This window comes from Bos indicus, chromosome 27 (assembly GCF_029378745.1).
Source record: "Bos indicus isolate NIAB-ARS_2022 breed Sahiwal x Tharparkar chromosome 27, NIAB-ARS_B.indTharparkar_mat_pri_1.0, whole genome shotgun sequence".
Lineage (NCBI taxonomy): Eukaryota > Metazoa > Chordata > Mammalia > Artiodactyla > Bovidae > Bos > Bos indicus.
In genome coordinates, this window is record NC_091786.1 from 29,274,669 (window position 1) to 29,297,659 (window position 22,991).

The 22,991-nt window shown below is 43.3% G+C and overlaps 2 protein-coding genes and 1 non-coding gene across 5 annotated transcripts; 2 read left to right on the top strand and 1 right to left on the bottom strand.

The window, feature by feature from the left end:
- Window positions 1–458: 458 nt before the first annotated feature.
- MAK16 (MAK16 homolog) lies at window positions 459–11,796 on the top strand. Its single transcript, XM_019953471.2, has 10 exons — window positions 459–566; window positions 2,842–2,891; window positions 2,984–3,093; window positions 3,199–3,263; window positions 3,460–3,611; window positions 4,335–4,389; window positions 7,158–7,232; window positions 7,966–8,079; window positions 9,074–9,139; window positions 9,308–11,796. The coding sequence occupies exons 1-10, from the start codon at window positions 552–554 to the stop codon at window positions 9,500–9,502; spliced, it is 897 nt and encodes a 298-aa protein (XP_019809030.1). The 5' UTR covers window positions 459–551; the 3' UTR covers window positions 9,503–11,796.
- TTI2 (TELO2 interacting protein 2) lies at window positions 7,578–21,131 on the bottom strand. 3 transcript variants are annotated; one of them, XR_011564426.1, is made up of 9 exons: window positions 20,135–21,130; window positions 18,839–19,025; window positions 18,156–18,248; window positions 13,446–13,633; window positions 13,229–13,372; window positions 12,328–12,396; window positions 10,984–11,146; window positions 9,948–10,131; window positions 7,578–8,047 (listed from the first exon to the last, which is right to left on the bottom strand). XR_011564426.1 is itself a non-coding variant. In XM_070781379.1 (8 exons), the coding sequence occupies exons 1-8, from the start codon at window positions 20,779–20,781 to the stop codon at window positions 10,027–10,029; spliced, it is 1,596 nt and encodes a 531-aa protein (XP_070637480.1). In that variant the 5' UTR covers window positions 20,782–21,131; the 3' UTR covers window positions 9,918–10,026. The 3 variants fall into 3 exon arrangements, 2 of the variants coding, with proteins under 2 accessions (XP_070637480.1, XP_019809027.2); XM_070781379.1 differs by lacking the exon at window positions 7,578–8,047 and having other exon boundaries at window positions 9,918–10,131; window positions 20,135–21,131; XM_019953468.2 differs by lacking the exons at window positions 7,578–8,047; window positions 12,328–12,396 and having other exon boundaries at window positions 9,918–10,131; window positions 20,135–21,127.
- Window positions 21,132–21,499: 368 nt separating this feature from the next.
- Window positions 21,500–21,604, top strand: LOC139180263 (small nucleolar RNA U13). Its single transcript, XR_011564596.1, has one exon. It is a non-coding gene; the product is annotated as a small nucleolar RNA U13 (small nucleolar RNA).
- Window positions 21,605–22,991: the final 1,387 nt, after the last annotated feature.

Consider the following 22,991-nt stretch of genomic DNA (forward strand, 5'->3'; position numbering starts at 1 on the left):
CCTGTTGCTCTTGAAATATCTTCTGATGCATGAATTTCAAGTCAGGACCCAATTCCACACCAAGCAAATGCGTGTTAAGTGCGGAAGAGAGGGTCTTACGTCCTAAAAGAACGCGTCTGAGGTCCACAGACGGGGCGAGGAAGCGACAGCCTAGCTTACCGCCCCGCACGTAGCCCGTGCCCGCGTTCAAGTCCCGGCGGCCGACTCTCCAGAGAACCGACAAACCGCGGGCTCGACAGGGGGCTCTCCTGGCGCCCCCGGTCTTCTCGCATCGGAATCGGCCGGCTCAGGAGCGGCCTCGCACGGACCCTCAGCGGGGCTGACAGTCCCAAGGCCAGCCGGGGACGAGAACCCGGCGGAACGAGCGTGTGGGGACAGTCCGGGGACTGGCGGCGAGCGTGAACGTCAGACCGCCAGGAGCCGCTGTTGCAAGGCCGTGAAATCAGAACTCTCGCGATAGGCGAGACTGGGCTTCGCGGAAGTGATTCTCCGGAAGCAGCATGGCGGCTCCCCTCAATTGATCCGGCACTACCTGGTGAACTGCTGACGAGATGCAGTCGGACGATGTGAGTCCTGATGCTCTGCCACCCAGGTTTTGCACAGGGTGTCTCGCCTGCTTTAGGAGACTCAAGAGCCGCCCGTTAGCTTCGTGGGGCTCCGGAAGCGAGGCCTCCAGAGCCCTGATTTCGGAGCGTGGGGCTCTCACGTGTCTACCCGGGTCCTTCGGGGTTAAGGGGACCGCTCACCGCCACCTCAGTCCCCGGGTTCGGTGTAAACGGCCCTTGATGCCTCGCAAGGGAGGCTTTCGCATGTGGTCCCTCGGAATTTGGGAGGCGGCGGGGCGAGGGGTGGCTGCCGGCGTGGGGGACGGTATGGTGAGCCTTAGACACCAAAGTTAAGCGTGCTTTTCATCCACGTGCGCGTTACTCTTCAGCCTGCTTTACCTGTGTTAGGTTTTTCTTTTACCTTTGCTCCACTCTGTGCCCGCGTCATAATTTTGGAAGCATCCTAGGTTCATTCATTATTTGTATGAAATACACTCAAGCGCCTACAGTGTGCCAGGCATTGTAGTAATTACTGGCAATTTGGTTGTTATTAAGCCAGGCAAAAGACCTCTGCTTTCCTGGAGCTCTGGCAGAGGAGACAGTAAACACGTGAACGAATTAAATACAACTGAAATGTGTAGTACTGCTGTGAAAGAAACACCGGGGTGATAGAGAGTGATGAGAGACCACTTCCGATCAGAGATTTCTCTGAATAGAAGATATCTAAGCCGAGATCTGAAAGATGAGAAGGAACCGCCACTCGGGGCTGAGGGAATAGTAATCAATCCAGGCCATAGAACAATATAGTACAAAGATCTGGAGGTAAGAAAAGAATGTGGTAAGGGACATTCGTGTGACTGTGTTACAGGAGTCAAGGGAAGAAAGGTAGTGAAGCTGGATGTCTTTGCGGGACAAGATCATGTAGAGTCTTGAAGGAGGTGTTTTAAAGGTTTTAAAGTGACATGACATCTGACTTGTGTTTGTGAACATTTCTGTCCTATGAAAGGAGAGAGAATGAAAGCAAGGAGACTACAGCGTGATGAAAGTAGGTTCCACTAAGGTAGTACTGGTCATGAAAAGAAGTGGATGGATTTGAGATCTGTTTTATCAGTGTAACTGGCAAGACTTGGTTATGGTGTGATGAGGAGAGGGAAGAAATCAAGGGGCTTTTGGATTTGAACAGGCTGTTCAGTGGTGATTCTGTTTATGGATGTGGGGAAAACTAGAGAAGGTATTCTTTTGAGAGGTGTGGAATTGGAACCTCCATTTGGACCTGCTAATGTGTTTGAGGCCTTTCAGGCAGAAATGTCAAGTAAGCAGCTGGATGTATATATGAATCTGGTGCTTAGAAGTCTGACTAGGAGATGACAGTTTGGGAGTCATCAACTTTGAGATGATATTTAAAGCCACAAGCCAGAGTTAGCTCCTGCTTTTCCAGTTTCATTTCCTCGTACCTGTTTCCTACCGCCCCTCACCAAACAGGTCCCATAAGGTTCCAAAAATGTTTCGGTCTTTAACTCTTCTTTGTGTTTTTCCCTTTAACTTCTCTAAAGCCCTTTCCCAGCTCCTGAAGGTGACTCACTCAAAGGTTCTCAGGCGCTTATACACCCCTGTTGTGGTATTTAGCAACTACTGCTTCGTGATGTTTTGTATCTTTCTGACTAGATAGAGAACGCTCTTTAAGGACTGTACCTTCCTTCATTCAGCATGTGCTTGAGTACCTCCTGTGTGTCAGGACTTTGAAATGTTAGTGTCTTACGTAACTACTAAGTGGACATTAAATGCCGAATGAATATAGAGCACAAGAGTTAGCAGAAGATAGTAGATGATTTTCCTTGTCCTCAATGAGATAAAATCATGGAATGTATATCTAAAAACCTAGTACTGTGCAGCCTTTCACAATGGATAATGAACATATTAAGTAAAAAAGGAAAGTTACTATTATATATATATATAATATAGTTTATATATACATACTACAAACTCATATTGTTCAAAATATCCATGTAGGCATATTAGTTGGTATAACATACAACTATTTATAAAACACTAATGAAATTATATCTCTGGGCAGTAAGGTTATGGTTATTGTTAATTTGTATTTACTTTTCCTGTAAGAATCTGTTATTTGTGTAAAATAACAAATAAATCAGACTATTTTACAAAGCACTTTGTCCTCATTCCTCAGAGACTTTCTCAGTAAAGCAGGGCGCTGCCCTAGGGCATTGTTTTCTTGGATTAATGTGGTGTCTGTTAGGTGAGAGCAATTGAAATGGATTTTACTTTTGTCTTACAGGTTATCTGGGATACACTAGGAAACAAGCAATTTTGTTCCTTCAAAATAAGGTGAGTCTAGATTTTCAGCTTGAACAGAGATTCTTTCGGTTGCCCTCTTGGTAACCCATCTTATAATTTTGGTTCTTTCCCTCTTATTCTAGAACCAAGACTCAGAGTTTCTGCAGAAATGAATATAGCCTGACTGGACTGTGTAACAGGTCATCCTGTCCCCTGGCAAACAGTCAGTATGCCACTATCAAAGAAGAGAAAGGTAACTCCTCAGGTTTAACTTCATGGGAAGTACTCAGCAGCTTTTAAAAGGATGTTCTTTAGTGTCTCTGCAAATAATAATAGAAGTATTTACTGTATCCTGCAGGACAGTGCTACTTGTATATGAAGGTTATAGAACGAGCAGCTTTCCCCAGGCGTCTCTGGGAACGGGTAAGACTTGGGGTATTAAATTACTATGACCATTGATCAACAGCAAAAAGGCCACATGCTTTTTCTCCCTTCCTTGACCACATCTATCTTAAACTCCTGGAGTTTAAGGCCTCTAAGAGGCCACATGGGTGTCATAAACAGTGAAGACCTGATCATTTATCCTTGTTCATCATGCTTCCATTAATCTGTTCGACAGGTCCGGCTTCATAAAAACTATGAGAAAGCACTGGAGCAAATAGATGAAAACCTAATTTACTGGCCCCGTTTCATTCGACACAAATGTAAGCAGAGATTCACCAAGATCACCCAGTACCTAATTCGAATTCGAAAACTTACACTTAAGCGACAGTAAGTACTGATCATTCATTTTTAAGTGTCTTTGCACGCATCATATTATGAAAGCTGAGAGATGGTGAAACCTCTAGAAATGCTTTAAGTTCAGCTTTGGGTAATTTTTAATAACATGCTAAGCAGCAGCAGTTTTACCACAAATTAATATTGTGCCCTTTGATTTTTGCAGGATTTTAAAAGTGTATAGTACAACTTGATTATCCCCTTCCTGTCTGAAAATCAGCTTCAGCAAATTGTCTTTATAACCCTGAGGGAATCCTAAAATTAGAGAATCTAAAGTGAATGTTAAGAACCTCACTCTGGGTCCACTGAGAACTGATTTTTAACAGTGGTGTGAAGTCCACACAGTTAACTGTGCCTTCTTTAAGGAGTGGCAGCTTAAAGAAGCTTCACTTCTCTGCATTGTGACCTGCAGAGAAAGCTAGAGATGTCACTTCCTAGAAAGTTCTTTTCTTGCAGTTCACAGAAGCATTAATCTTCAGCATTGTGAATGCCCTCAGAAATCTCAGAATGCCTCAAGAAACAAAAACAGCCATGTATGTGAAACATGTCTGTCAAATATATGTAAAATTGCTTGACTTTATAGCATTATCGAGGATATTTTAGTATATAATCTTGCTATATTGAGGTGAGCTCTACAAAATCAATTCCAGTCCTTTTTTCTTCTCATTTTTTAAATAAAGGAACATGTTTTCTGATCATGTGTTTTATTTCCCATAGGAGGAAACTTGTTCCTTTGAGTAAGAAGGTGGAGCGGAGGGAAAAACGAAGAGAGGTAACTTATTGTTCTGATAGTCACAACGTCTACACGTTCACTGAAGAGTAGGGATGTGTAAGCAGGGCTCATGAGAACCATTCAGTCACCACTGTCTGTGAACTGTTCATGCCCTGGTAACAGACAACAGTGTTAGCTGCATACGGTATCTGGTATTCTGTATCTGAAGATTATGACTCTCAGGGCCGCATAAAATGTGGGTGCTTCAGGGACATTTGTAATACAAAACAGGAGGAATACCTTCAACAGAGATCCATAGCTCCTTGTCTGAAATTTTTGAGTCAGGGATTTCAGATTTAGAATCCTGTTTTGCTCATTTTATATTTTACATTTTATTCTCAGCTAATTTTGAGTATTCTGGTCACACACACTAGCAGTTGTACAGTGATATATAACAATGTTTTACTAGATGAATTTACAGTAGGTGGAATTTTTTGAAAAAAACTTTTTAAGTAGCCTCATGCCAGTCCAGGTAATATTAGGCCTCTAAATTGAGCACTGTGCTGTGCTTAGTCACTCAGTCGTGTCCGACTCTTTGTGGCCCCGTGTACTGTAGCCCACCAGGCTCCTCTGTCCATAGGGATTCTCTAGGCAAGAATACTAGAGTGGGTTGCTGTCTCCTCCTCCAGGGGATCTTCCCAACCCAGGGATCGAACCTAGGTCTACCTGCATTGCAGGCAGATTCTTTACCGTCTGAGCCACCGGGGAAGCCCAAGAATATTGGAGTGGGTAGCCTATCCCTTCTCCAGGAGGACTTCCCAATACAGGAATCGAACCAGGGTCTCCCGTGGAGACCTGGTTGTTGGCGGATTCTTTACCACCTGAGCTACCAGAGAAGCCCAAATTGAGCTTTGGGGGTTCTGAAATTGCTGGTAAGGGATTGAGATTATTTGTTTCTCTGAACTAGTCAGCTTTGTTCCTGAAGTAGTCAACAGTGATGGTAATATTGTGCCAACCGTGGAAAATCTAGTCAGGAAATTCCAGCCTTTGTGGAAAAGAGCAGTCTCCCTGTCAACCTCATGGGACCTCACTCAGGCTGAACATTCTTACGCTTTTAAGACCCGGAATTAGGTCTTCCTGACAAGTTCACATTTTCAGTCAGTTTAAGTATTTGCTTTGCTTACCCTACATCCACAAACGTGTACCTCATCATTTGTCATATCCTATCAAGAAACAGCTTTAATAATCCTGATGCTTTGTTTCCATTAATCACATAGAGTTCTGCGTTTCAAGCCTCAGTCATTGGTCTCCAAACTTTTTTGATCACTCCATCAATAAAATTTTTGAACATTTGCTCCCCAGTATATTATTTGCAAATGTTATACATGTACACTTGTGCTGTAGATATATTTAAATAATAGTCTGTGATGTAGTGAAGGCCTGGTTCTCAGCAAAGTAAAATTTGCCTCTAAGGGCTGTCATAGGTGATAGAGCTCAAAGACAGAGAAAGGAGGGTATTGTTGAGTGCCTGCATTTCGTACTTGCTGTTCACTTTTCATTCTCCACCACCAATTATGCAGACACCTTTGTTTAAATGTGGCTAGCGAGTTTTCATCTTCCTTGTCAAAACTTTAAAAACTTCTTTATGTTACATACCACTGACAGCTATTTGTTATCTTAGAAAATGTTGACAAATCTGAACGGTGGGGGGGGTGTGTTTGTGTGTGTGTGTGTGTGTGTGTGTGTGTGTGTGAAGAATGCATGGTTCTTTAAGTTTTGAGACTCAAGTGCTAAACCATTAAATAACCAGCATATATAACTACTGCCTATCTTATTGCAAACTATTCACTATCATCTATAGAGCCACGTAACCAAGCAAACTTAACCAAATAGCTGTATGCTGCAAGAATCTGAATGAGATCACCACTTTCATACTCTTTGTGTAGTATTTTAAAGAAAAAATATTTACAGAAGTTTTGAGCATTTGGTTCCTACATCTCAGTAGATCACCCCTGAGGTGTAAGCACCCACTTTAGAGAAAAATGTAGAACATCACAATAATCTCTTCACTGCTTTGTGAGCCCCCATCTCCTTTGTAACTGATCCTGTGCACTATTCATTCTAACACAGCTTCAGAGTGTAAGGCTAACATCCTCTGAGATTTCCACTATCATCTTAATGCAGTCTTTGGGGAAAAAGGTAGATTGAGGCTACATTTTGGTTTTTATGTTTCAGTTTTGTAAAGGTAGAGATACCATGTATCATCACCTGTAAGAAGTCACTAAAGGAAGAGATTTATTTTGTTCAAGTATGATTTACAGTATTAATTTCTGCTGTACAGCAGTGCTTCAGTTACACATATATTCTTTTCTTTATGGTTTATCACAGGATGTTTAATATAGTTCCCTGATTTATACAGTAGAAGGAAGAGATTTTTTTTATCTTTTCTAACATGTTGTGTCTATGGCTTTAGAAAATGTAAATGAGTGACGGTCACTGTTCCTTTTTTGCAGCTTTTATAGTCTTGCTTCAGGATTGCTAATTTTCTGAAATATTTAAGTGTTCGTATACCAGTTTGCTTTATCAAAGACTCTTAGAATTTAATTTAGAAATCTATTCATAAAACCGTAGGAATTTTTTAAGTTGAAAGATTTCCAAGGTTTGACAAGGAAAAAAAATATCTATCTGGTTAAACAGGCAGAAGTTCCTGTTACAGCAAGAGGGAAAAGGCGATTACATCTTTCACATAAAAACTTGGTTTCTTCCCTTCTACAGGCTGAACAATGAGTACTAATGAAGTAAATGGGTTTGTTCTTTTTCTCTTATAGGAAAAGGCATTAATAGCTGCTCAGCTGGACAATGCTATTGAAAAAGAGTTGCTGGAGAGACTGAAACAGGATACGGTGAGAAAGCTAGAAACTTTGGGGTACCGATTTTATTTTTTAGGTGGTAATATGCTAGGAGATATGGGACTAGTTGGAAATGGGATTTGTTTTTAAAGATGTTAGAAAGAGCCTTACCTCGATTTTATTCCTGGAATAAAATAAGTATCATTTTATAAAATAAGTACAAGCTCTGGCTTGTAATGCAAGCATGTAAACCACTGCAGTTAACCCTTGACACTCGAGTTTGGAGGCCTTTCCTTTTTTGCCATTATTCCCAACTCCTCCTCCAAACACAGCAATTCCAGGTCTCTAAAAAGCCACACAGCTTTGATCCTCCTGCTTATTCATCCTAGTCTTTTAAGGTTCTTTAAAATGAATTTTTATTCTCTTTTGAAAAATGAATGTCACTTAAAGATACAACATGAATAAAATATGCTTTTTAACCCTTATTTCCCCTTTGTTGGTAAAACTACATTTGTTTCAATCCATGGGTTTTATATACTACTAAATTTCAACTGATCTGGCGTCCGTCCTTGATAGAAGTTACCAGTTTGGTGTTAACTGATTATGTAAATGTCAAATATGGGTTTTTTAAAGACACCACTGGCTCTAGGCTTGAACATAATATAGTACTATTACTTATCAAACTAAATGTTCTTAATCACTGAGAAAAATAATATGCTGGTTGGACAGTGGTCTTGAAGCACACGGTCAAACGTGACGAAAACTGACCCGTGTTTCCTTTCTTCAGTACGGTGACATCTACAACTTCCCCATCCACGCCTTCGACAAGGCCCTGGAACAGCAGGAGGCAGAGAGTGACTCTTCGGATGCTGAGGAAAAAGATGATGAAGAAGATGAAGAAGTAAGCTTTGTGTTTTTGTTCTGTCAAGCAGTAATCTGTAGGATTAGATCTATTTTTATGTAATAGAGAATATCATTTTCAGTTCCCTAACCAAAAAATAGTTAGCTGGTCACTCATTTCCTATCATTTTTTATTAATTTGGTTCAGTAGTGGCTTCTTTATTCTCCAGGTTCAGCCAATAAACCACATGTTGACAATTTAATCTTACTTGCTGCTGCTGCTAAGTCGCTTCAGTCGTGTCCGACTCTGTGCGACCCCATAGACGGAAGCCCACCAGGCTCCCCCGTCCCTGGGATTCTCCAGGCAAGGACACTGGAGTGGGTTGCCATTTCCTTCTCCAATGCATGAAAGTGAAAAGTGAAAGGAAGTCGCTCAGTCATGTCCGACTCTTAGCAACCCCATGGACTGCAGCCTAACAGGCTCCTCCGTCCATGGGATTTTCCAGGCAGGAGTACTGGAGTGGGGGTACCAGTGCCTTCTCCGTAATCTTACTTAGTAGCCTTCTAAAATTTTTCCTGCAAGGTGACAAAGAGTCCTTATTGCCTAAGGGAACATAACATTAAGAAACCTACTGAAATTTACCAAGGGTTTAATCTTACTATTACTATACAGGAAGTACTTAAGTGATAGTATTTTTGGGAAAGGGCAGATTTAACAAATTGATTTGCAGGAGACTCACATAGGGACACAGGTATACTTTTCCTATTAGTAATCTAGTTTTTAATATTTGAAATGAATAGTTTTAGTTGAATGTATAAAGAATTGTTTGTTCCTATATACTGATTTTAACTGGTTAAAATGAGGCTGTTTTATCTCTGATGATTTAAATCAGGCATGAGAATTGATATCCCTAAAGAAATAAGTTGATTTGGTTGCCTAGTAACCATTCTCTCATTGTGTTTTTGTTACTGATGTACTTATCAGAGAATAAAACTAGATGTCTAAGCTGCATTCTCATTATGTATCTTGAACCTAATGGTGAGTTTTATTTTAGGATGTGGGAAAAAGAGAGTTTGTGGAAGACGATGAAGTGGACGAGAGTGACATAAGTGATTTTGAGGTGAGGCTCATGGGTAAAAACTGTCCTTTGGCTTCAACCAAAAATGGGGGGTGGAGGTTCAGATCACACAGAACAGGTCACTTATCTAATTGAGTTCTAAACAGAACAAAGACAGGAGTTTGGGGAATGAATCTAGCGTCTTCTTTTTTTTCCCCCTTCACGTGTTAGGATATGGATAAACTGGACGCCAGCAGTGATGAAGATCAGGATGATAAATCCTCCAGTGAAGAAGAAGAAAAAACCCTTGATGCCAAACACAAAGGCAAAACACCTCTGAAAGGGCCTTTGAGGAGGAAAAGAGCCTACGTGGAGATAGAGTATGAGCAAGAGACAGAGCCCGCGGCCAAGGCCAAAACCACGTGATTTCCCTTCAGACATTTGTAAAGAGGACTGAACGCCTTCGTTTTTTTACATCTTAAACACATAACACTTCTGGGTTTTGCTCTTTCACAATATTTGTGTTTTTAATATTTATGCTAGTTTTGTGGGGCAAAAAATCTGGGAGGGAGTGGAGAAAGGCCTAAATAGTGAATATTTTTATAGCATTGTTACATGACATGTGCTGAAGTAACAGCTTGAGCCCGAGAAGCATAAGGGATGAGTCTGTGGGTATAAATATTTCTAAATTTCAATGTTACCCACTCACCCCTGTTTCCTTGGCATCTTTCGCCTTGCAGGCCTCCCCCACCCCTTTATTTAGAAATGTCCAGATTCCATTTGTTCATATTCTCCTTTCCCTACTTCTGTGGGAGTTAAAAAGAAAGAAGACAAGAGAAGGTCTAAGTTATAATGTTTAGTATAAATATACCTTTTGCCTGAAATAATTCCATTTAAAACAACTGGAAGAGAAAGAAAATCCTTTCCTCTTCAGGAAAGTAATACAAGTCTTAAGTTGTGTCGCAGGGAGCTCCTTCAGAAAGCTGTTGCACTCTTCGGATGCAGTTCCCCACCTGACTGTCTTCACAGCTGCGGGGGATTTTAGCCAGGAGACCCTGAAACATGAAACCAAACAGGCTTGTTTTTTTTGATTGTTACTTCACCTTGGTGGTTCTTCCTTGGTATCAGACTCAAAGAAGGAAAGGACTGATGACACTAGGGCAGTTCACGAACTGGTGTAATGCTGGGAACTGGAAATGTGCTCCTGGCTCACGGAGCAGCAGCCTTCTACCAGCCAGGATGAAGCAGATTAGATCTAGGGCTTGAAAACTGCTTGAAGTTAAAAAGCCAAGATGAATATAGTATCCCTCAATATTTTTAGGATGTTAATTTCTTTTTGTGCTGCCTATAACTGTAAGTTGAAGATTTTGAGACAATGATTTATAAATTATGTATACATGGACACACAGCTGTTATATGAGATGGCTTGGAAAAGTAAACTTCTGTGGAATATGAGACCAAAGGAAGAATTCCCAAATGGATAAATAAAGTATGTGGAAAACATCATTGCCTCTGAAAAACTGGAAACATCTCTGTTACCTGAGTTACTTACTCTACCTAAATTATTCCTTGGTGGATGACAGACCATTATTTTAACTTTCTCTCTTCATTCAGACCACTAGAAGAGAATTTCCATTTTGCAGTCTTGATCATGATCTTTTTGCCCATTCTCTGTCCTAGCTCCAGAAGCATCCACTGATCCTCTTCCCTTTTCATCTAAAAAGTTCTGAATAGCTTTAAAGGGAGAATAAGGTATTGATCAAACTCTGCTGAAGGCTAAAAGACTCAGAGGTAGAGACTTGAACCTTCCACGTCCAATTACAGACTTGGTCAGGCACAAAACTATCACAGAAATTGCCTGAGGATGTCGAGGCCTAACCGAAACCGAGTGGTGGACTGTCCCTTACCTTCACCCGTCCCGAAGCACAGCGGTCCAGCAGAATCAGGCAGTCGGTGGCCTCTTCTAACAAGGCGCTCTTAACACACTCGGGTGTGAGGCTTGAATCCCTTGCTACATCACATATCAGTTTCAAGAGAGCCTTCAGTAAGACCACAAGTCTACAGGAGACTCTGGAATCAAGAAGAAACATGGTATTCATACTCTGAATCAGGATATTAAAATCGAAAAAGGCACCTGGGATATGAAAGCCCTCGTTTCATAAAGGAAGGAACTGAAGTCCAAGTTTAAGACCATAGAGCTGGAAGCAGAATGAGACCAGACTCCAGATTTCTGAACTCCAAGCCTGTTGATTTTCTCTACAGCACACTGCCCACACACTCTGACACGCTGGCATACCCAAGAACACCTGGTTGCCCTCCAGAAGTTGGTGGTTTTACTGTTAGGAAACAGCCCTCCTGAAAAGGGAGAACTGGGCCCTCCTACCAGGGGCCTATACTTTTGGCCAGAGAACAGGAAACGGCCCACAGTTCTTTAGCTTGGATGTGGTCTTAGGCCTGGAGGTTAAAGATACAGTGAAGGAAATAAGCTTGGCTTCTGAGAATTCAGTGTTGATTTAACTTTTCTGTCACTTTAATGCTAGATCCTAGATTACCACCAGTTAGGCCGTGTCTCTATTTACTTCTGCTTTGCCTTTCTAAACATTTTTATGATGAGGATTACATAAAATCGTAAATGCGCTTAATACCACTGAATCATACACTTGAAAATGGTAAATTTTATGTATTTTTTAACCACAATAAAAAAAACTAAAAAGCCCTAAGGAAGCTGAAAATTTTAACTTGCAGTGTGAAAATAAAAACCAACCACATTTCTGGGCAGAAATGTGACTGGGAGAAGAAAAGTTTACATCTTTCATCGTGATCTGAAAACCACTAAGTGGTTTCCAATAACATGGGTGCTGCTCAGCACTTCACCTGTCTTCTTTCAACAGTCACTCCCCAGACCGCGCCCCTCCACATTCACATTTGTTTTCTGACCTCTCCACGTTTTCTTGACTTCTACTTAGTATCGGTATTGATTCAATTTCATTCATCCATCTATTCCAGTCACTTTGGAAATATCTATGTACTTGGTACTGGGCTTTCCCTGGTGGCTCAGTAGTAAAGAATCCGCCTGTCAATGCAGGAGCCTTGGGTTCAATCCCTGGCTCGGAGGATTCCCTGGGTTCGGAAGATCCTCTGGAGGAGGAAATGGCAACCCACTCCAGTATTCCTGCCTGGAAAATCCCATGGACAGAGGAGCCTGGCAGGCTACAGTCCATGGGGTTGCAAAAGAGTCAGACACGACTTACTGTCTAAACAGGTTCTGAGTAAATTTTGGAGTTCTTGGTATCCTAAAGTGATCTTCCATCTTCCTGGAGCTTAGAATCAGCAGAGGAGAGAGACAGTAAGTAAATAAATGCAAACTGGGTACAAATGTGATTCTGGAGTACATTATAAGGAGATGAGAGAATACAGTTCAGAACAGACACATACGTGTTGCTAAGATACTGGGACTCATGCCCAATTAAGTCTTGTTATTTCATTCAGACTCACTAGAAAAAGCCCTGATACTGGGAAAGACTGAAGGCAAAAGGAGCATGGGGTGGCAGAGAATGAGATGGTTAGATAGCATCCCTGATTCAACAGACAAGAGTTTGAGCAAACTATGGGAGATAGTAAACGACAGGGAAGCCTGGGATGCTTCAGTCCATGGGGTCGTAAAGAGTCGGACACGACTAAGGAACTGAACGTTTCCTGCAAGAGAGCCTTTTGCAGACTCAATGTGTTTGGGTTCCAGCTTGCTGTTGAAGACACCTGCCTTGAGCCAGAGCTGGAATGCTAAGCAAAGGTATCGCAAATCAGCATTCTCCTGATCACACATGTTCAATGATGTGCTGGAAGGGCTCTGTTCTCAATGAGACCTAAGAAACCTAAGGGTGAACCAAGTCAAGTATGTCTACTGTAGCACTGCTCAACAGCCTTAAGATTCTAACAGGCCTTAGAGGTAGACATGTCCACCCGAAGGGACCTGAGTGTATATTGTCAATGCCACTTTCACAGTTTAAAGTCCAACTGGTATGGGAAATGGAAGGTATTCCATCTGTACAGCATGTCCTTAATACTTTGTACTGAACATACATCTGGGCAAGTTCTGCAGGGAGTATGGATAGAGTTTTGCCCCTTAGCACACCTGACTGCTGGCTGTCATACCTGGGCCAAGTATACTGCAGGAGAAGTTTTAGGGTTTCCAGTATCTTCAATCTGGCCTCCTCCTCAGGTCCATCATATACCTCCAAGTAACCAATGATAACTCGCTCCAGCCTTTTCAAGTGCCGGACAGTTAAGATCCCCAACCTGACAACAACAGAGAAGATGCGATGAAGAGTGAAGTTGAGGAGTATGGCCAGACCCAGCTGCTCGGACTCACCTTTTCACAAAAGCTGGTAGGTTTCTCGAGTAAGTCCTGCGTAAGAGAAGGCGGTGCTCGGGCTCCATGTGCGTCAGGATCAACTGCAGGACCTCATCACAGTGAGTGGTGGGTCGGGCCCCATCTCCCTTCCAGTGCTGGGCTTTCTCCAGGATGGGGAATAAATCCAGCAGACACAGGAGCACAGCCTAAGAGGGAGTAAGAGAAAGGAGCTGTAGTTCACCAGTTGGTAGTCATAACACTCAATGATTTCTCTTGCAACTTCCACTCATCTACCATCCTCAGTGTCCATGTCATAGAATCCTATTAAGTGTAATGTATTACTTTATATTTTCAAACTTTTTAAACATTCTTTATTTCCATCAGACAGTCTCAAGTTAAGGACTGTTCTTTGGAGAAGGCAATGGCACCCCACTCCAGTACTCTTGCCTGGAGAATCCCATGGGCGGAGGAGCCTGGTGGGCTGCAGTCCATGGGGTTGCAAAGAGTCTGACACAACTGAGCCACTTGACTTTCACTTTTCACTTTCATGCGTTGGAGAAGGAAATGGCAACCCACTCCAGTGTTCTTGCCTGGAGAATCCCGGAGACAGGGGAGCCTGGTGGGCTGCTGTCTGTGGGGTCGCACAGAGCTGGACACGACTGAAGCGACTTAGCAGCAGCAGGACTGTTCTTCGCTAATCTATAGAATGGAGCAGGGCTAAGACTTTAATCCAGAATTTAGGAGTCTCAGTCTATTGTCACTAAATACCTAAGTTGATAGTTACAAGTATAATATCTACTATAAGACCTCTCCCAAACAGAATCTAAGATGGCTCTATTTGTATCCACTTTTGACCTCCCTCTCTGAAGTTTCAGTGTCCATGCAATCCCTTTTAGCTCTCCCGTGATCTTTGTTTCTCTTACTTTTTAACCACCATTCCAAGAGCCCTAACCTTCCTGTCTTTTAGGATAGCCTATATTCTCAAAATCTAAAATAATATTTTAAAAAGAAAGGGGCAGGCTGAGGTAGGAGGAGGGAGAATATCTGGCCTAAAATAAGAAACAAGGTTATTTCTAACTCTAATTTTATGTAACATCTTGACTTCAGAATGGTCTTGGCACCCTTCCCCACACAATATCCCCCAGAAATTCTAATTCATTCTTTATAAGCAAATATCACCTTACCAGATCCCCTTCAGATCAGATGAGTCACTCAGTCGTGTCCAACTCTTTGCGACCCCATGAATTGCAGCACGCCAGGCCTCCCTGTCCATCACCAACTCCCGGAGTTCACTCAGACTCACGTCCATTGAGTCAGTGATGCCATCCAGCCACCTCATCCTCTGTTGTCCCCTTCTCCTCCTGCCCCCAATCCCTCCCAGCATCACACTATTTTCCAATGAGTGAACTCTTCGCATGAAGTGGCCAAAGTACTGGAGTTTCAGCTTTAGCATCATTCCTTCCAAAGAAATCCCAGGGCTGATCTCCTTCAGAATGGACTGGTTGGATCTCCTTGCAGTCCAAGGGACTCTCAAGAGTCTTCTCCAACACCACAGTTCAAAAGCATCAATTCTTCGGCGCTCAGCCTTCTTCACAGTCCAACTCTCACATCCATACATGACCATAGGAAAAAGCATAGCCTTGACTAGACGAACCTTTGTTGGCAAAGTAATGTCTCTGCTTTTGAATATGCTATCTAGGTTGGTCATAACTTTCCTTCCAAGGAGTAAGCATCTTTTAATTTCATGGCTGCACTCACCATCTGCAGTGAATTTGCAGCCCAGAAAAATAAAGTCTGACACTGTTTCCACTGTTTCCCCATCTATTTCCCATGAAGTGATGGGACTGGATGCCATGATCTTAGTTTTATGAATGTTGAGCTTTAAGCCAACTTTTTCACTGTCCACTTTCACTTTCATCAAGAGGCTTTTTAGTTCCTCTTCACTTTCTGCCATAAGGGTGGTGTCATCTGCATATCTGAGGTTATTGAGATTTCTCCCAGCAATCTTGATTCCAGCTTGTCTTTCTTCCAGTCCAGCGTTTCTCATGATGTACTCTGCATATAAGTTAAATAAACAGGGTGACAATATACAGCCTTGACGAACTCCTTTTCCTATTTGGAACCAGGCTGTTGTTCCATGTCCAGTTCTAACTGTTGCTTCCTGACCTGCATACAAATTTCTCAAGAGGCAGATCAGGTGGTCTGGTATTCCCATCTCTTTCAGAATTTTCCACAGTTTATTGTGATCCACACAGTCAAAGGCTTTGGCATAGTCAATAAAGCAGAAATAGATGTTTTTCTGGAACTCTCTTGTTTTTTCCATGATCCAGCGGATGTTGGCAATTTGATCTCTGGTTCCTCTACCTTTTCTAAAACCAGCTTGAACATCAGAAAGTTCACGGTTCACATATTGCTGAAGCCTGGCTTGGAGAATTTTGAGCATTACTTTACTAGTGTGTGAGATGAGTACAATTGTGTGGTAGTTTGAGCATTCTTTGGCATTGCCTTTCTTTGGGATTGGAATGAAAACTGACCTTTTCCAGTCCTGTGGCCACTGCTGAGTTTTCCAAATTTGCTGGCATATTGAGTGCAGCACTTTCACAGCATCATCTTTCAGGATTTGAAATAGCTCAAAGGGAATTCCATCACCTCCACTAGCTTTGTTCATAGTGATGCTTTCTAAGGCCCACTTGACTTCACATTCCAGGATGTCTGTCTCTAGGTCAGTGATCACACCATCGTGATTATCTGCGTCGTGAAGATCTTTTTTGTACAGTTCTTCTGTGTATTCTTGCCATCTCTTCTTAATATCTTCTGCTTCTGTTAGGTCCATACCATTTCTGTCCTTTATTGAGCCCATCTTTGCATGAAATGTTCCTTTGGTACCTCTGCTTTTCTTGAAGAGATCCCTATTCTTTCCCATTCTGTTGTTTTCCTCTATTTCTTTGCATTGATCGCTGAAGAAGGCTTTCTTATCTCTTCTTGCTATTCTTTGGAACTCTGCATTCAGATGTTTATATCTTTCCTTTTCTCCTTTGCTTTTTGCTTCTCTTCTTTTCACAGCTATTTCTAAGGCCTCCCCAGACAGCCATTTTGCTTTTTTGCATTCCTTTTCCACGGGGATGGTCTTGATCCCTATCTCCTGTACAATGTCATGAACCTCCGTCCATAGTTCATCAGGCACTCTCTATCAGATCTAGTCCCTTAAATCTATTTCTTACTTCCACTGTATAATCATAAGGGATTTGATTTAGGTCATACCTGAATGGTCTAGTGGTTTTCCCTACTTTCTTCAATTTAAGTCTGAATTTGGCAATAAGGAGTTCATGGTCTGAGCCACAGTCAGCTCCTGGTCTTGTTTTTGCTGACTGTATAGAGCTTCTCCATCTTTGGCTGCAAAGAATATAATCAATCTGATGTCAGTGTTGACCATCTGGTGATGTCCATGTATAGAGTCTTCTCTTGTGTTGTTGGAAGAAGGTGTTTGTTATGACCAGTGCATTTTCTTGGCAAAACTCTATTAGTCTTTGCCCTGCTTCATTCCGTATTCCAAGGCCAAATTTGCCTGTTACTCCAAGTGTTTCTTGACTTCCTACTTTTGCATTCAAAAACACCCCAATACCACCAAACCTCGTTAGCTGCTTATTGCTAAACACCTACCGCATTTTATACAAACCTCTTTTAATAGATTACTCTGTACTGTATTTATATTTACAGTATATATATTTACATAAATGTGTCTGCAAAGGATTTCTTATAGCCAGAAACCTTGCCTGACTCATTCAATCTTGGAACCTACAATGGTTACTCAGTGGTTACACATAATAGGTTACACACAATAGGTACTCAGAGTGTACTGGATGAAACAGCAAATGACACTCACCCCACATACAAAGAGTTCCCCGTGTCTGTATTGATATAAAAGCAGCCCAGAAGGAAGGACACTTAATAAAAACAGAACTTACTCAGGAGTTCCTTGGTAGTCTAGTGGTTAGGATTCTGCACTTCCACTGCTGGGGCCAGGGTTTAAGCCCTGGTAGGGGGAACTAAGATCCTAAAAACCATGTGGCTGAAAAGAAAAAAAATGGAGGCACAGGGAAGAAAGAACCCATCTTTCTCTCTTGTTCATAAATAGGTGAGAGACTACAAAAAAAAATTTTTTTTAACTAGAACTTTTTCAGACATAAAACTGCCCCCAAGTGATATATAATTGACCCAGATGAAGCCATTTTCACTCGCCATTTGCTATCCCCATTTTCTTTTTTTAAATGTATTTATTTTTGCCTGTGCTGGACCTTTGCTGCTGCTCAAGGGCTTTCTCTAGTTGCAGACTGTAAGACTGCTCTTCATTGCAGTAAACTCACTTTTAATGAGGCTGAGCTCTCTTGTTGCAGAGCACGGGCTCTAGGTGCATTCAGTAGCTCCAGCCCAAGCGCTCTAGAGCGCAGGCTCAGGGACTGTGGCACAGGGGCTTAGGTGCTCTGCAGCATGTGGGATCTTCCTGGGCCAGGGATCGAACCTGTGTCCCCTGCATTGGCAGGCAGACTCCTGACCACTGTACTACCAGGGAAGTCCAGCTATCCGTCTTTTCAACTTGTTAGTGGCTCTCAGTTATCATCCCCACCTTCCAAGAAGAGAAAAATGCCACCAACTATTCTTATTCACATAATGCCACCTTCTCAAATTTGAAAGCTTAGACTTACCGTTATGAGCAAATCTTACAATTACCTGAATGAGGTGGTGTTCCCGTGCGTACAGGTGGTTGAAAAGGGCGTGGTAGAGGACCTGAGCCCTGTTGTACTGCAGCAAATCAGCAGCTGGCTGCAATCAGACAAATTACCCAATTAAAGCTTCCCAAGGTTGGCACAATGTTGATAAATTTTGAGACTGAACATGGTATGTGGGTTACACTACTCTGTGTATATTTCAAAAGCTCCATAATACACAGAAGCAAAAAAGTTTCCTTGAGTAATAGCTTACACATTTGGATATAATCCCTTTCAGCTTCTGAATTTTTTGTTCCTTGAAAGTCAGTTGTTAATTAGTCAAAGTCTGGTTCTTCAGTCTGACAATGGTCTGTGTTTCTTATACATATCACCTCTGAGATACAAGCTACTTGTATTCTTGCCTGGGAGATCCCGTGGACAGAGGAGCCTGGCAGGCTATGGTGTATGGGATCACAAAGAGTTGGACACAACCGAGAGACTTTCTCTTCACCTCACAAGCTACTAGGTTGGTAGAGGAAAATATAGGCAAAAATATAAATTATTGAATTGAGTCACATAACAGCATTAATAGTTAATAAAAGATATAAATACAAGCAACAATAAATTGGTGATATCGTGAATGAGGAATGGCCAAGACTCAGTGTGTGCCATCAATACACATGCCAGGGAGCAGAGGTCACTCACCACGTTAAGCACAATGTGCTGGAGGCAGTGGACACCCAGGATTTTGTTTTCAGTCTGATAGTCATCTGAGATGAGCAATGACGGAGGAAGTGTTCTTTCCAGATGTTGGCTCAGCCAGGGTCGAGTGACCTTTTGCAGAGTCCATGAGAAAACATATTTGGTGGCTGGGTTATTCTTCCAGGAGTCCCTAAATGGAAATGTGAAACCACATTAAGTGACATGGTGTCCTGGTGAAGCGCAAATGTATTTTCTTGGACTTGAAAAAAAAATGTCCTACATAAGATAACCCTTGATGTTATAACATACGTTTTTAAGATTTAGATCAAAGTAACTTACAGAACTTACACTAAATACATTTATTACCCAGGGCTCTGGGCCTAAAGCATATCCAAGGAGAAGTAGCCAGTTACAGCCACAGCTATGTAAACAATCTGTGGTGATGGTGGTGGTGGTTACAGTGAGAAAGTCTTGAGAAGGGAGAGAGGTGGAAAGGAAATGCCTTCAGTAACATTATTATTATTACTATAAGGGAGCAAATGATTCAACATTCAAACAGCAATTTATAACTTATAAAGTGAGTTTATATACATTACTCAACCAATCTTCAAATACAGTCTAACAGGTAATGTTATCTTTATATTACAAACAACGAAACTGGTCCTATTCCAAAGCAATGAAAACCAGCACTAGACTACGTCAAAACTGTCTTTTAACTTCACTGTTGTTGTTTAGTTGTTGTGTCCGACTCTGCAACCCCATGGACTGTAGCCCACCAGGCTCCTCTGTCCATGGGACTTCCTAGGCAAGAATACTGGAGTTGGCTGACATTTCCTTCTCCAGATCTTTCCCACCCAGGGATCGAACCTGTGTCTTCTGCGTCTCCTGCACTGGCAGGCGGATTCTTTACCACTGAGCCAGCAAACATCACTGCCACATCTAAATAACAGCGATGAGTTTCAATAGTTTAAATTTAAACCTTACCTTTAAATTTCCAACTCCCTAACCCCACCTAACTAAAGAAAGTTAAGTCTAAATAAATGGGACAGAACTTCCAATTGCAGGGCAGTTGTCAAGAGGACTGGAAAATCGAGTACGAAGACCTAGGTTCTAATGTCGAATTTGCCACTACCTACTTAATGTCATTTATAGCAAATCACAATCTTTCTGGGCCTTAAGAGGCCTGCTATTAAACGCCCTCATCTTAGTGATGAAAAAACAAGACTCCTCTGAGCTCTAGCCTTCTAAAATATTAGGCTGAAGCTCAAGTTGATGGCCTTTATTGGCAAGAGTACTCACTTATTCAAATCGGGTTTGAGAAGCCCCATGATCGCAGTAAATCTCCCTTTCTCGTCTTCATTTTCTCCGTGGAGGAATCCAGCCACAGAACCACACTCAGTGACCTGAAGCAATAAGGCGAGCACCTGTCCAGCGACCTCTTGAGATCTTGGGCTGGTCCACGGTTGCTCCAAGCTGTGTGTGACTGCAAAAACATAGATGGGTCCTGCCAAGGGACGGAGGCTTGTCTTCCATGCAGGGCAAACCAAGGAATTCTTGGCGGCCTCGACCTTCCTCAAGAGCTTAAGAAACAGTAACGCAACTGCCGCCGCTTTCTCCGCCACGTCGGGGTGGCGGTCACCTCTCCCTTCCGGCTCCTCGGCAGGGGCTGCATACTTCCCTAGGGCTTTTGCCACCTGCCCCAGCATCTCGGGCATTCCACGGAGCGAGGCGTCACTCCCCTCAAATAACCGATCACATTCTTTAGCTTCGAGCAGAGCAGCGAGGTCCTCAAGAGCTGCACTTCTGGCCTTGCCCCGTCGGGATTCCTGGCCGGCAAACTGGTGCAAGATTTGGGAGAAGGCCTGCCCGAGGGCGGAGGAAGACCATGCTCCGGGCAAGGAAGAACCCTCCCAAGGTGGGGATTCCCAAGGGCCGTGAGGCTCCATCCCTCAGACCGAGAACGCGGACGGAGGCGGCCGGGGATCCGCTCAGAGCGGGAGGAAAGATCACCGCGGGGCCTGGGATTCTCGAAAAGCACAGGAAAAAAAAAAAAAAAATCAAAACGGTGAGACGTCTAGGAGGACCGCGGGGAGAGACGGTCTAACCGGCAGAAGAGTAAAGATACAAATGAAAAGATGCGGGGAAGAGGTCTCTCTGGAAGTAACAGAGTCTGATTCCCAAAATGGAGGGGGGAAGTTACTCTTGCCTTTCTGAAGACTTAAAAAAAGAGTTTAAGAAATAAACCCTGTATGCACGACATTCGCACGGCCACCGTTACCTGAAGCCCTTCCGACGCGCCTGGGCGTGTCAGGATCCGACTCAGCCAACGTCGTTGCCGCAAAGCAGAAGCCTAGCTTCCGCCATTACCGCGGCAACGCTCCGTCATTTCACGACGGATGATCGTAAAGCAATGGCGTCCCCGGGTCAAAAAGGGTGGAGCCGTGAGAAAGATTTTTGCATGTGGAATAACCCCCACCTAGATATTTTCTTTCTGTTTCCGCCTACTAAGGTAGAAACAAAAGAAATATCACGGAATGTCGGTGACGGTGATAAAATATACAGGATTTTATATGCAAGTATAAATAAATAAGCCCTACACCTGTCGTCCTTCGTGAAAAGTTAGTGGTCCCGTCCCTGGAGTGCCTTAATCAGCTAGTCAAGCTGATCCTTTTGTAGTTCATGAGCATGATGATTGGGTGTTCATGCTGCTGCATGATATGTGCCTCCCTGCAAACCTTGTTACGACACCGGCACATTACCCGTCTGATGTGAACTAAAAGGGTCTTTTATAGTTACAAGGAAGTTTTATGAACTAATTATACCTTGGTGGTTGATGTTTTTTTTACATATTTAGTACGCGCACTGTTGTTTTTACTCTGGTTTGATGTCAACTTTTGAGAGCCGTTTGGCGCGTGTAGTCGCAGTTCTGTGGGGAAACTCACCCGCAGGGGACGTTGAAGGGTCGCGAGGGTAGATTGTCAAGACGTGCTTGCCGGCCTGTGTCCCCGCTACTGTGGGGGCGGGGCCGCCACCCGAAGTTGCCGGAAAAGCGCCGGCCACTGACGCAGTGGGTTCCCGGCGTGAAGGTTAGTTCCCGCGTTTCTCAGAGGCCGGTCTGGGAATTTGCCGGGTGATTTCCTGTAACTTCCATCGTGCAGTAGGAATCCGGGGAAGCATACTCCGTTTGTGCCCAGACGTGGGCGGGAGCGCGCGCGGAAAAACGCGCGGCGGACACCCGGGGGGGGCGTCGGAGAGCCTCCTTGGCCGCCTCTAGAGGGAGGCCTGGGGTCGCTGCGCAAACCCACGCGGCCCCGAGGGCCGGCTTAGTCTCTGCGGTGTGCCCATCAGGTCGCCTCCGGTCTCTCGGATTCCTCAGGGTTCTGAGCCCCTAGGCTGTCCTGAGGCAGATCTCGGGCCGTGGGACGGTGTCAAGAGCAGGTTCCGATCCCCAGAGCGTGATTAGGGTGAGGGGAAACTTGAACTTTCATTCCGCCGTGGACAGGACGGTTGTGCCATCGCTCAGTTTTGTCCCGCTCTGCGACCGCATAGACTGCAGCACGCCAGGTGTCTGTCCATCACCAACTCCCAGAGCTTGCTCAAACTCACGTGCATCCAGTAGGTGAGGACATGCAACCATGTCAACCCAGTTCTCTCCTCTTCCGGCCTTCAGTCTTTCCCAGCATCAGGGTCTTTTCCATGAGTCCGTTCTTCGCATCAGGTGGCCAAAGTATTGGAGCTTCAGCATCAGTTCTTTCAATGAATACTCAGGATTGATTTCCTTTAGGATGGACTGGTTTGATCATTTTGCAGTCTAAGGGACTCTCAAGAGTCTTCTCCAACACCACAGTTCAAAAGCATCAAACACCCTATCTGTAGATGTTGTCTGCAATTCTTTCCTGCTTCCAACCCCCTCTTCCCCTGACCCCCACCCCCGACCTTGGCCAAAATTTCAGTAACTTCTCTGTGGGTTGTAATACTGCCTACTTAGGAATGTTATGAGAAATAAAGAAGTTAAATATACGTGGCTCAGAACAATCCCTAGTCTCTTGTAAATTTAATACAGGTGTTCTTATTGTTAAACCACAGCTTCTGTATTAACTTTTATTTCCTCCTTGTAGGGGAATTTTATGGTTAGGACCCTTCCATTCTTCCTTTC

Coding starts and splice junctions, on each gene's coding strand:
- MAK16 (XM_019953471.2), top strand. Junction 7,233..7,965: donor AGAGACTGAAACAGGATACG/GTGAGAAAGCTA, acceptor TCCTTTCTTCAG/TACGGTGACATCTACAACTT. Junction 9,140..9,307: donor GTGACATAAGTGATTTTGAG/GTGAGGCTCATG, acceptor TTCACGTGTTAG/GATATGGATAAACTGGACGC.
- TTI2 (XM_070781379.1), bottom strand. CDS start 20,781: ATGGAGCCTCACGGCCCTTGGGAATCCCCACCTTGGGAGGGTTCTTCC. Junction 18,249..18,838: donor AGCACATTGTGCTTAACGTG/GTGAGTGACCTC, acceptor GTCTGATTGCAG/CCAGCTGCTGATTTGCTGCA. Junction 11,147..12,327: donor ACTCAGAACCTGTTTAGACA/GTAAGTCGTGTC, acceptor TCTTGATTCCAG/AGTCTCCTGTAGACTTGTGG.